Source organism: Pieris napi, chromosome 14 (genome assembly GCF_905475465.1).
Source record: "Pieris napi chromosome 14, ilPieNapi1.2, whole genome shotgun sequence".
NCBI lineage: Eukaryota > Metazoa > Arthropoda > Insecta > Lepidoptera > Pieridae > Pieris > Pieris napi.
The window spans coordinates 5,178,030-5,192,246 of record NC_062247.1 but is presented as its reverse complement, the minus strand read 5'-3'; the positions used below and the strand labels follow the sequence as shown (position 1 = coordinate 5,192,246).

At 33.6% G+C, this 14,217-nt stretch overlaps 1 protein-coding gene across 6 annotated transcripts in view; it reads left to right on the top strand.

Annotated features, from left to right (window-relative positions):
- Positions 1 to 67: 67 nt before the first annotated feature.
- LOC125055831 overlaps positions 68 to 14,217 on the top strand; it is a 54,849-nt gene continuing 40,699 nt past the window's right edge. For 2 of the 6 annotated variants that reach the window (XM_047658462.1, XM_047658461.1), the window contains exon 1: positions 8,023 to 8,195. Coding sequence is in view for 3 of the 6 variants with exons in the window: in XM_047658467.1 (XP_047514423.1) it covers positions 1,790 to 1,848 (59 nt within the window). In the remaining 3 variants the exon portion in view is untranslated. The other 4 variants (XM_047658467.1, XM_047658466.1, XM_047658465.1 and 1 more) reach the window with 4 other exon arrangements.

Sequence of the window (14,217 nt, the reverse complement as noted above, 5' to 3'; positions counted from 1 at the left end):
TACAACATGAGAGAAGTCACTGGAGGCGGCAGGCTATTCTGAGACGTGTGTCATACTAAAAAACAAACGTTATTAATTCTCACGTAAGAAATTCTTTCCAAATTTAATTCTATTCAAGAAACTGTTGTCCTTAGTTTAATGTTCCGTCTATTTCTTAATTTTAAATAAGTATCTCTTTACTAGTCTGTGTCCTGTCATCCGTTTAAAAAATATGTAGGTACCTTTGCTTTGTTGTTTGTTTAATAATATTAAATTAATTTTAATACATAAGTTAAATCGTATGTCTTTTATGCTTTTTCTTTGAGTCAATGCTGTCTAAGAGAAGAAACCCTATGTGATATAATAATCATCTCTAAGTCTCGCAATCTTTTCTATAATATTAACACAAGCCTAGTTCTTTTACTTACGATCATCATGACGTATCTATTATAAATGTACTGTGTGATAATGATAACCTACACGCTCTTTCTGTAGCTAATATATAAAGTGGTGAGTCATATTTAAATTTATTTGCTGTATTGATGATCTCATATTATCGTATTATAGGTATTGTACATAAAGCGAGTTATAGAATTATTTTTGTCATGGTTGATAGCTGGATAATTGTTAATTGCAAGTCAACTTACCAGTCAAGATTTTGCGATATTGTAAAGAAGAAAAAAACTCGGCAGTAACACTAAATTATATGTTTATATAATTTTCGTTGATATACAAAATTTTTAGTATGAATAAATAAGAGAAGTAATTATTTTATCTGACAAAAGCATCTCAATCTACCCTGAAAAGAACTAGAATAAGGATGTTTAAAAAGCGATCTTGGTATATAGCATGGATTTTTTCAAATATAGATATTATGTAGACGATGGTAAAGATAACCAATCTTACATTCATTTTGTTTTTGCTATATACAAGCTACACATATTACTCACATAATAAAATTTTACATGTACATTGTCAGTTTGCTAAAAATATTTATTTAATAATAAATGGTGGCACCTAAAAACTATTTTAAATTTTTAGGAATTGTCTAGAAAATACCTTTTTATTTCTGACATTAAATTTCAGTCACTTATATAGTGGCAATGATAAATTTTAACTACTAGTTTGTATTCACATCCTCAATTGTTTATATTCGGTAATTTATGTATTATATGTATGATTTACTGTAAAAATTTCATTTTTATTTATACAAGATTTTAGTCCAATTAGTGGATAAGTTTGCTCTAACTAATTAAAATGAATGTTTTTATCATAAAGCTTCCGCTCCATCCTGAAATTTAGTTTATAAAATTATATTCTTATCATTTAGCTCTATAATTGTGTAGATTTTTTTAAATTATTTATGTCAAAACATTACATACATTTATTTATTTTATCAACTGTTACTTAGTACATACTGTTTTTTAAAAAAGCATTTTTTTATTTTGTGCACAATTTTTGCTGGTACATCATATGTCATCTACTACTACTATACTTCAACAGTATATATTATATTAGCTTAAGGTTTTTTCTTATTATATAATGGATATGCTATTGTAATAAAATGGAGTATAAGTTCTAGTGTCAACTAGCCTAAGAGTATGCAGAAAAAAATCACAATATATATTTTGTTACAGATCTGGTAATGTTAAGTGTATGCCATCGCTGCACTGCAGTGTGAAGGTGAACAAACAAGACTTTGGTATTGTGCATCAGGTACTGGTGTCAGTGAGGGTTGTGATGTGTCCGCATGTAGTATTAATGGTGGGGGCCTGGTGGCGGTGATGAGTAATGGTGCTGATGCTGCGGCATGGTGGACGCGGCTGCGGAGCCCCGGGCCGCCCACAATGTTACCACCAGCATTACCAAGTAAGTCTCATAATTAATCATTCTTATTTTTATAATCTTTTCCACAAATTTCTACTTTTTTCATAGTAGGTATGTATATTACAAGCAACTAACATTAATATGTTGGTTGATGACTATAGGAAAAATATTTTTTCATATATATGTTTAATCTATACATATTTTGATTGCCTGTTAACTTTGGCCTTTGAGTGACTGCGGACTAACCCAATCAGTGATATGATTTGCTCTATTGTGAGAAGAATATTCAAATTGATATTTATGGTTTAGAAGTTCACATGTCGTGTTATCATCAGTAAACGGCGCTATTATCATCTTGACCCCGACTCGACGATCAATCTATTTAGCCTTTCCTTTTTAGCAAGTATTGATCTATCAATTTTTATTAACGAACGCAACATGCATCTTGTATGAACATATAGCAACATATAGCATAGATGTAGCATCATGGCTGAGTGTTGCGTATTTTGTTCATACATATCTTATTAATAATCCTTAGGTCTGTATTCAAAAAGCTTTTTATATAGACATTTCTTGAGGTTCGAATGTCATACGTATGAACGGTATATATATCCGGATAATGGAGATTCAAGGTTGCTTTACATTTTTATATACCTGATATAGTAATAAAATAACAACAAAGTTTCCAGATTTTTTCGTGTTTTATTTTGACTTCTTTACATACTTTGAAGTTTAGTAACCAGCACCGGGGCATTTGATAGAAATATTTCAGTCATTTAATTTTTACAGCAGGGTTTAATGTCCAAGCCATGAACGCCGTGTAAAAAAATGCAATTTGTTTCTCTACTGCATGGCATTATTTGAATGTCTAATGTTGATACATCTTTGTTGACAATATCATAACTACTGTAGTAGAGTAAATTGTTTGATTAGTTGTAAGGCGAACCGGGTACGCAATATAAGTCGGTTTATGACACTGATACGATCGTCACGCCTTCGCGTTATCACGGCCGCGTGCGAATGTGTTCGTATACGTGCACAAGGTGTGTGTGTGTGCGTTCGTAGTAGTTTCCAAGAAAAGCGGATGGATTTCTGTGAAGCGATTGTCGCAATTTCAGCAATGAATGAATGTGAAAGCGTCGCTGAATTCGTTATTTTATAATTAGGCTGTTGACATTGGTGCACCTATCTTATGGTAGGGGAGCCCAAGAGGGGATTTCGGGATTTACTAAAGCGCGGCAGATTAATATATAGGGGGATACCTTGTACCCGGTTAAGTACCTCCACAAAATATGAGGCCCATATATAAGGCCGCACGTGAAGGAGACAGGATCAGTTTAGTAAAAAAAAATTGACCATCAGAAATTCCCGAGCGCGTCAGATTAAGGTAGGGTGAGTTAATTACATCCTAAAAAGTGTATATTCCACTAATCTGACAATTTGAGAGTGACGGAAAAAAAGGGGAGGGCAACAAAGTTGTAAAAAAAAAACGTCATCTCGACATTCTCGAGCGTAGCTAATTTTTTTTTTATTTTGAAGGAAATAATTCAAGAATAATTAAAAATATATAATCTGACGATTTCCGCAAGCCGAAATAACAAAAATTCGTCGATAAAGTTAAATGCGTGCAGCTGCGTGATGCCTACATTTCCTTAAACCGATCGGAATCTACTAAACGGCGTTCTAAATATTTCCCTCAAAATTACATTTCCTGTGAATTTGAACCGATTCGGACCGATAGATTTTGAGAAATTTTGAAAAATCTTAAAAAAATAAGAAATATTTTTTTTTAAAGTGGTTTCTTTATCGTTGATCGATAAAGAAACTTCAAAAACTAATCCGCCTTTGAGCTTGAAAAACCACGTCGATCGCCACCAAACTGGTCAAAAGCGGTTGATTCGTTCGAGAGATATCGTACACGAAAGAAATCCGAAAAAGTGTTTTTTCGGGATTACTCCGAAATTTGTGGTTCGATCAATTAAAATTGCAAAATTACTTATGAGGATGATAAAAAGGCGGCGTCGAATGCCGCCAACCGCGTGAAAATTGCTTGATCCATTCAAAAGTTATTGCGGTTTGAAAATTCCAAAAATAGTGTTCTATGAAACTTCTATCAGACTTTCGAGCTGGGAGAGCTCAAATGCATAGAAATGTTATTTCTTTGAACTCAGCGAGCTCAAAATATCAATTTTAAGCGCCCAGGAATGGAATTAGCGGGAAGTTGCAGGGATGGCCCTTTAGGTGAACCGTTTTTCTATTTTTTTTTTGTCAGATCAGACGAATCCCTCTAGATAATCGTCAGATTATGAGACAGTACGTTCAGAACATAAAGATGAACCACATATATCTTAATCTGACGCGCTTGAGTATTTCAAAATTGCGATTTTTTTTTGCAAATTAAGAAAATGGCTGTGGGTTTGCGTCCCATCGAAATCGTCAGATTAGTGAATGAGAGCTTTTTTTTGGTGCACTTAACACTCCCTTAGAAAATCTGACGCGCTCGATAATTTTTTTTTTTTTTTAATTTTCAACCCTTAAATACAACCACCCGCATCATGCAAACGATCAGATTAACATACGTACATTATTAAAAATACGTAGGGCATAGATGCTATCAATATCTGACGCGCTCGAGGATGTCCATGCAACAGTTTTTTTTTACATATTTAACAATCTATAGCCGCTTCCCCCACCGATGAAAAGGAATTTATCATATAACATTTTTTTCTTCTTTTTATCTAAGCTTTGCATCCCAATAGGTCTCTACGACGCTCGAGTAAATCCCCATTTAGCATCGTGGGCTCCCCTACCATTATCGCCACGTCCTCTATATGTGTTGTATTTAATTTGGGCAATGATAAGAGCTTATTTTGTGACTGGAAATATGTAAGAAGGTTATGCTAATTTTATTAATAGATGTCTTTCTTGTTATAACCACTCCTTTAATGGTGTCCTGCCATCGCTTGTGACATTTTATTCTTACGAAAATATATTTGTTTAACAATTAAAAGTCGGTCTACATTAATGTTGTACTGTTTGTTTGTAAGCTCATGTAATGTTAGCGCCCAAGCTCTTAAAATTACGTACTTGAGTAAAGAGGTATAGGTAGGACGTAAGTTGGTAGCAGTAATGAAAATCAAACACATTAGTTTTTCTTTGTAAGTGTGTATTTAAAATTCGTGTCTTTGTAACGTTATGTAGATTAAATTTGAAAGAGAAAGAGTTTCTTTGTATATTTCTAGAATGCCCACTTTTATTATTTAACTTTTATGGTTGTGTATGTTAAATGTATTATTTTAGTTCGATTATGCATAGACTATGTTTTGACTTGTAGCGAAATACCGTGCGTAGTGCCAAATGCATTGTCGTAATTGTTCGTTAAGATAATCTCTGACATAGTATGTACCGCATCACTATAAACAAAGTTTGTTATGAATAAAAGGTGACCTTCCCTACAAAATATTTACCAAAGAGAGAATGTTAGAGTTTACCAATGAGGGTATAGAGTTAAGAATCGCGCTTTCCAAGTGAATACTTTATGCTACATTCATGAGAAAAATAAGAAACTAATTTACATTGATTAAAATAACGTCATACAAATCAAGTTTTAAATCTCTCTCTCTCATGCTACCTTTTTAAGTTAACAACTTTTTACCATAATCTACTTACTAATTTACAGTCTTGTAATGAAAATGTTTAAGATTTTTATTGGAATGTGGAAAACGTTTAAGTAGTTACTACGATTAAAAGGGGGAGTTTGTACAATAAAAATCAAGATGCATAGAACATCCATTTGCAAACATCTGATTAAAATTTCATATCGTGAGGATCAACAAAAACAGTATCATAACGAATTTTTTGTCGTTGTCTTATATGGCATTCCGGAAAAGAACACCTGGTTAGTACTGTCAGAAGTCAAGGATAGAACAATTTCGTGACCGATGTTTAAACATAATTCATGACGAGAATAAATAATATTTTTTTGTTATACTTAATAAGGGTTTTCAAAAACATTAAATACGAGCTGTTTTTCTCTTTGTATATGTCACCGTAAAATTGTAAACACCGTTAGATTGTAATCTATCTCGCGAGATTATAAACTGTCGAAAGATTGTGAACCTCAACGAATTGCTTACAAATTAACGTATTATTATTCGGTAGTTATATGAAATTGTTGGAAAGTAAAATTAATCTGTAATTGACCAAAGAAGTTTGAATGATAACCCTGTTAGTGTAGTACAATCTACCGAATAATAATACGTTAAATTGTAAGCAGTAAGCTGAGGTTCACAATCTTTCGACAGTTTATAATCTCGCGAGATAGATTACAATCTAACGGTGTTTACAATTTTACGTTAACATATATACTAAAACCTCTGAAGAGGTTGTTTGGCTTGCTATTGGCATTCAATTATGACTTGTGTGCATCTATGAAAATAAGTCTTTTAAATAATAAATGGTCTGTGAAATGTATGAAAATTTGTTTAGTAGTTTTAACAATACTTTTTAATAAAAGTACTGATATTTATAGTTTTTAGCGTTTTTCAGTACTAAATACATAGTAACAAGTCATACTTGTTGCCAACTTAAATTAAATACATATTTCGCAGAATTTTTATTCAAGAATAACCCTTAATCTTTGTAAAAGAAAGTCGTAGATGAAGCAGAAATGGCGGAGCTAGGGTTAAAGCAATGGTCAACAAGAAGAGTTGCAAAGCCGGGCTGCTAAATCGGTCGGTGACGGTGTACGGTACGAGCGGGGACTGCAGCGGGGCGGGGACTATTTTCGTCTGGCGGCCACGTTTGGAAAATGTGTGGTGACGTCACGATTCTCCGCGGCGATGGCATCATCACACCGAGACACGCGGCTTGCCAAAATATCGTGGCCAGCTCCCCGCGATCAACTTTATTTTGGTCATTATTCCTCGGTGTTCTCCTCGCTATACTTACTAATTGATCGGCCCCTGATTGCTCTAGGATTTCTTTTTTACTTCCCGTGTACTCGTTTAACACCTAGCTCAACAGCTTTCTGGCTTTTGTGCTCAGGCTGGCTCAGGCACAGTTGTTACATTCATAGAGATGATCATGCTGATAAGATTATTATTCTTTAAGATACACCCTCAATAAAGACTGTAAGTAGTGCTCTTTCTTAAGGCCGATTTACATTATCTTAGTGTTTAGGAGAGTGCTTTAGTACAACTTGAAAGGCAAGTTCTTTAGCGTAGCGTTTACTAAAGCAAGTAGCGTTTACATGTTTCAACTAAAGTACTATCCTAAAGCACTCTCCTAAACACTAAGATAATGTAAATCGGCCTTTATGTTAAATATCCTTTTTAGTACATTAGGTTAGTTTAAAATTTCTTACTAGTCTTAAGTTAGACTAGAACGTAATGTTAAATGATGTCTTTGTGCAGAGACATTTTATTTAAAAAAATGTAAGCACCGGAGGCAAGTGATGAGGCGAATTATGTGTCAGTATTATATGTTTTAGCTGGAGTCATTTATTTTTCAAATCGGCCAATTTGTGATATTAGATTATTATTCTTCGCCAATCTGTTGGCCTCACGCGATCATTTCGAAATTGCCGGCTCTCGACTGCTCTGGGCTTTGATTATAACAATGCCCCAAATGTGTGTCATTGTTGCCTGGTATTAGTACTTTGTTGAGAATTACCTGCGGACTTTTTGAGCAAGAATAAGAAATGCAAACCACAAATTTGTAATTTTCACGAACGATACTGTCTACTCAAGGTATTAGATTAGATTATAAGTTTACCAATAGACCTCATTTAGACGTATAACATCAACAGTCCTGGAAAATGAAAGGAATAAAGACATACTTAAAACAGAAAACGTAAAACAATTGTGGATCGAGTTATATTTATTTCTACTGTCGAGTATGTATGGAGTTATCATATAAATCTCATTAGAGTGCTTGTAAATTAAAACTATACTTTGATAATCATTTGGTCCTCTATAATATTTACATAGTACACGGCAATCGCGTTTGTATTTACTTAGTGGATGTTGAAACAAACCGTTGAAGTACTAGTATACCTGTTATCAGCGTTGTAACAACGTACGCCCGGTACCACTTACAAAATGTGTGAACAAAACGACATTTCCATCGATACGTTATTTAGGAATTAGCGATAGAAAACGCGATGTTTCGATGACGAATGTGAATGGGTAGGAGCAGTAGGGTCGTGCTATCGTTCGACTCGGGCAGTCAGTTGTGCGAGCGGTGCGACTCGCGACTCGTCGCTTCGTACACCGCAATAATTCATATCGCTTAAACAAACATGTCAAGATTATTTAGTGACGTTGTGTTAACGATTATGAACATGGTAGTGTTAGTGGAAAGTTGAAGATGTAAACTTATGTACACAGGTGAATAGAGACGTTGTAATTATGGGATAAGTCTAACGGTTGCAAACTGTTTAGGCTTTGTCAATTTGAATTTATAATCGCATTTCGTTCTTGCGTTCGGAATTTATTTCCTTGAATAGTTTTGATAGAATACAAGAGACCAAAGTCTATACAAATATATTTTTCAATAATAGAAGTATGTAGTATTTTATATCATACATCTGATACATAGATATTTAATGTTATTGAAGGTTGGAATAATTTACTTAATTCAATAAGTCACGTAGCAAAATAACGTACTATATTGGTGTAACGTGTAAATCCTAAATTCATCACTATTTGTGTAAAACTGGAAATAAAACTCTGTCTATAGAGTTTTCAGTTTAGTGTTTTTATTATTATTCCTATATTACAAACTAGCTTCGAATAGAATTATAGCCTTTATTGTGGAGTTGGTTACACACAGTGTGACCTGTGAGTTCCTGGGTTCATTGCCGTTTAAATAATAGTTGCTTTGGCTTAGACCTTGTGATAAAGTAAAAATATCTATAAATAAGGAATGATGTCTGCTCTGCCTCGACGATTAGGGGATAACCGGACTTCACCCTCCCATAATATCTTATACAAGATGACACATAAACTTGAAACAAATAAAATTGGGAAGAAAGCCGGTGGCGCTACAAGATTTTAGGCCTCCGATTTCTCTGTTTCGTGATCATTTGTCTTTTCTAATTGGCAAGTAGCAGTCTTTTGTGCCTGACACACGTTGTCGACTTTTGGGGCTAAGGCATGCCGGTTTCCGCACGATTCACTGACCGAGCGAGTGTTAAAGCCCCCACATAGACAGAAAGTATATTGGTGCTCAGCGGGGGTTCGAACTTCAGGGATGAGAGTCGCATGCTGAAGCCTCTAAGCCAACACTGCTTATTTAATAAATAACTTATCCTTATTTTCATATAATATCAGGTTTTATCGAGTATTGAATGATGTAAGATCTTTATTATGTAAAGCTGGAAACTTATGATTTTGATTAATTGATAAATATAAATTACACATTATACCTCGTATGATATATACATCTTGTCACGGTTCTCGGATTAATAGACGTATGGTACTTTATTTTAGAGGCGTTTGAACGCCCATTTTGAATGTATGCCAGAAATGAAAAAAAAAGCGGATGAAATTTCCTCAGTGATCTATTTGTTGTAAATTTATAACGGTTATATATTTGTAATAGGAAAACTATGGTAATTCGTAATAAATTATGAATAGATTTTGTGAGGTTGAGAGGGTAATGTCTGAAACGAATGAACTGATTTTGAAAATTCTTTTACCTAACCTACCGGCTATATTAATCCGAAAAATTAAAAATCGTGCCGTAGTTGTCGGATTTGCCAAGTTAAAATACGGAAACATAATGCCTACAAAAATGCCGGGGTGGATTGATAGTTCCCAATAAAAACCCCGTATAGAGCGATACTAGTCCAATATACTTCTTCTTTATATTTTACTGTAAGGATGATGATACTACCCGTGGTTTTTTACATATAAAACCTACTTTACGCTTGTTCCTAAGAAAAGGGGTTCTCAGTGTCAGAGTCCTCTAAAGCCTCTAATTTCAGTATTTGTAAGGAGAATTTTCTCTCTTCAACAGTAGCTACTAACAGATATACACAAATATACATATTTTAATTTGTACAAGATGAAGTTGAACTTTAAATTGAAAAAATCTCCGCGGGTTCTTGGGACACATTTCTACGTCTATTTCATTGGTAATTTTATAAGGCAAGTATGCGTATCACCTTCTACCTTCGTACAACATCGAAACAATTATTGTTTTGATAGTAATCAGCACCTTTTAGCGTCATGTGCGATATCCATAAAGCTAAAAAAAATCGTTTTTTAAATTTAAAAAAAGTACATGTCGCGCAAAAAAATTTAATAATTCAAGAAATTTAATAACCGCTATTGAAAATCTTGTTTGAGCCTTGTTTGATAAATTATGTGGTGAAATAGCTGCCCAACTAACAAATTAGTAATGCTATCGTGTTATTTTCGACGCACTATGATATCATAGCGATTATTTGCGGAACGGGTTGTTTGTAAAATTACACGCACAAGATTACTAAATAAAAAACTATTTGGTCTTCTACACGCAATAGTACTATGTAGTTGTAGAGAAATGGAAATATTTTCTAGTAGCAATGTTTTATGCCACGAATTTGACAATCTATTAAACTCTATACATATGTTATAAATGTTAATGCCTCTACAAAACGTAAATTTTTTCGTAGAATTTTTTACGCAGATATCACACTTTTCTCACCATGACCTTTGGAATTAAGGACAATATTCAAGATGATTTGAGGTACGTGTTGGAGGATATAGCTTTTTGCTAATGCTGTACTTTTTTAGTAGACAAGGCTTTTCGCCCACTTCTACTGACCATAAATCCATAATAGGAGATCGTTTTATTTTGACCTCTCATAAATATTTATTTAAATTAAGTAATTCTTAACACTAAATATTTAATATTAATTCATTATTATTTTAATTTAATAATAATTAAAGTGTAAAAAGTTATGTATGTGTTGGTCTAGTGGCTTCAGTGTGCGTCTCTCATCCCTGAGGTCGGGGTTGGAACCCTGCAATGTGAACACATAGACTTTCTATCTATGTGCTCGCTCGTACGGCGAAGGAAAACATCGTGAGGAAACCGGAATGCCTTAGACATAAAAAGTCGATGGCGTGTGTCAGGCCTATTAGAAAAAAAACAAATGATCACGAAACAGATATATTTAAATCTGAGGCCCAATCCTAAAAGGTTGGAAGCCCCGCTCTTGTTTTTTTTAATTCATTTGATGATAAATAGAGAATTAATGAATTTGCGTACATTTTTTGCCGTATTGTATTTGACAGGATGTCTTGATTTCATGAATTCTATATGATGAGAGCACAATAGAGCTACTTGAAGATCTGACCTCCATCTATTGTAAATTGGCTGTTGGGATAAGACTATATTGGTCGTCAATTCATATTCAAATTGATTTATTATTCAATGCAAGGCATAAAAACGGTCAAATGGAACATGACATAGTTCGATCTACATAATCCGTCGAACCCATATTTGCTATACTTTTGTAACATAATATTAAATATTTTTACTAGTTGGTAAGACAGAACATTATGCATTGGTTTAGAGCCTAATCTTAGATTTTACAAGTCATCAATTACTATGTCAGATAAAAATGTTAAAGAAAACAACGCAATGTTTGATAATAAAACCCTTTTTTTACACCACATCGCTTAAGTTGTTACATATCACTGAAGTTCAGTCAAGCAAATAAAGGCGGTACCACCTTCATGTTACGCCATGAAATATGGCCCGGAGGTCTCTATCTTGATTCCTGTAAGAGAAACAGTTGTTACGGAAATAGCGTATCTCAATTTTAGACTACGAGCCCTTCATCCGGTAATTTTTTAAGCATTCATAACTTGTTTCTTTCGTGAATTCATAGAATTCTCTTTTTGTTTGCTGTTTATATTATCAGCTTTGGTGTCTGTGACACACCACCCACCGGTGTCAGCGACATTTGCACATCCGTTGACAGTAGTATGATTGATAAATCGTGAGAACTTAGGCGAAAGAGCGCCTATCATCTGCAATGAGGTCGCAATTTTCACAAGATTTTTGTTATATTACATAGTAGTAAACTATTCTAGAGAAACGGCAGGAGAACACCAATTGGGTTAGATTATTCAAGTTTTAGTAAGCATCCTTAATTTTTTTGAAACATAGCCTATGTCACTCGGGAATAGTGTAGCTTGCCAACGGTGAAAGAATTTTTGAAATCGGTCTAGTAGTTTCGGAACCCTATTCATTTCAAACAAACAAAAATCAAATCTTTCCTCTTTATAATATTAGTATAGATTTACATGCGCAATTGCCTAGTCCTAATTATATAGATATTACTTCTACCGGTAAAGGTACTTTATACAAGCGGAATTTAATATAAAAGCTCTGCAACTCGACTAGGCTTTTAGTATGTACTTGTGAATATAATAAGGAACAAAGGTATATTATTCAATGCAAAATTTTTGTGTTTTTATATTTAGCACGTTTTCTCAATGGCTAGTTATAATGTACCTTCGTGCCTACAATTTTAGCCTAGAGCCTGATGAACTGAAAAACGATGTAGGTATAGTTTGATTTCACCGCACTACACTAACCTCCTTTTTCATAACCAAATGAAACATATGTATATAATAATATTAACTAAATAATAAAATTTAAAAAAATATGGTCAAGTGAAGTCGGGTTGGATAGGCCTTGTCGTACATACATACCTGGACCAAATCCAGGAGGTACAAGTTAAAAGTACATAACCGATGAGCATATAGGTGAAGCGAGAAATTTACATATGTCAGGACCGTAGCAAGTGGAGATGATGCGTGAAAAAGCGTGATGATATTTAGATAAATAAAATCACAAAAGGTTTTGCCAATTCTCGAAGTAACGGTCACAAGTATGTCAAATGATAGAAGCGATAATTATAGATTTTAGTGATGATTCAGGTGTTACATTAATAACCGAATCAAATTTTAACAATTACGTCTTAGGAATCGTGAAATCGAGCTCTTGTGATTGTCTGCCGGTGGGCGACAGCCTTGATCTGAGTACCTGTTAGGTCGTTAACAATTACTAGGTTGGATTATTAAATACTTGTTACCTGCTAATGATACCTTTGTAAACCTATGTAATTACTAGTCTATTATTGCTCTATTTGCACCAGTATAGTATTTATAATTATCCATATTGGACACCTCCTCTGTTCATTACATCACCGTCGTTGATACTTTGACAACTTTGGAACAAAAGTTTATTTTTTAGAAATTTGTTTTTTTTAAATATGTTTTAGGTCTTCTGTTAAGTTATTTTTCATATTCTTTTAGAACTTTTGGTAGTTATACTCGCCGATTATAAGAATAACGTTTTTTTTCGTGCGCCCGTTTTATCAGGCGATTGTTCTCGTGTGTTCTTTATGTTTATCTTCTTTATGCCTATCTTCTTTATTCCTATCTTCTTTATGCCTATCTTCTTTATGCCTATCTACTTTATTCCTATCTTCTTTATTCCTATCTTCTTTATTCCTATCTTCTTTATTCCTATCTTCTTTATGCCTATCTTCTTTATGCCTATCTACTTTATTCCTATCTTCTTTATTCCTATCTTCTTTATTCCTATCTTCTTTATTCCTATCTTCTTTATGCCTTCAGTTGGTAAAAAACGTTTAGATCGTGATTTTTATTATTCCGGTGGTTTTATAATTTTTGTAACTTTTATCCGGTGACCATGCAGTGCTGATGTACTGTCAGTATATAGATTTAAATAAAATATAGTTGACTAAAACTCTCTTTAGAGATATTATTTATCTCATAATGTATCAAATGTAATGTAGTAAAGGTATCTTAAAAGTTATTCAAGATGGGATAGGATGAGACTGGATAGCGTCGACACTGAAATGTCTGTGGGTGTTAATAAATTATTGTTGCGCTGCATTTACTCTAAACGTTTAAACGTTTTGTTTGGCAATGGCAATTATTGTACCAACCAAATGAGTATGTTACATTTTTGTAAACATATTTGGGGCCGCTTATGTATAACGTAAGCAGAGTTACTGCAATTTATCCCCCCCCCCCCCCCTCCACTTGTCAGCAAAAGTAAGCAAAGCTCTCAAAAATAATAGTACATAAACTTAGCTCGTGTTATGTATTTCAATGCAATCGAAGGAATACTCTTTAAAAACTTTAAAATATTCATAAACACACCCATACACACTTACGCACCCCCACCAATAACCAATAAATTATTAGTGAAATGTCTTTATTAGTACATACGATGTTCTTCAGTGTAATCGGTTTTAGCTATATTTTTTTTATACATAGATAATATTATCTTTAAAGAAAGCTGTGGATTATCAATACATTGTAAAAATAAAAAATAAACAACTATTATAAATCTATTAAATCACTATAGCTTTGA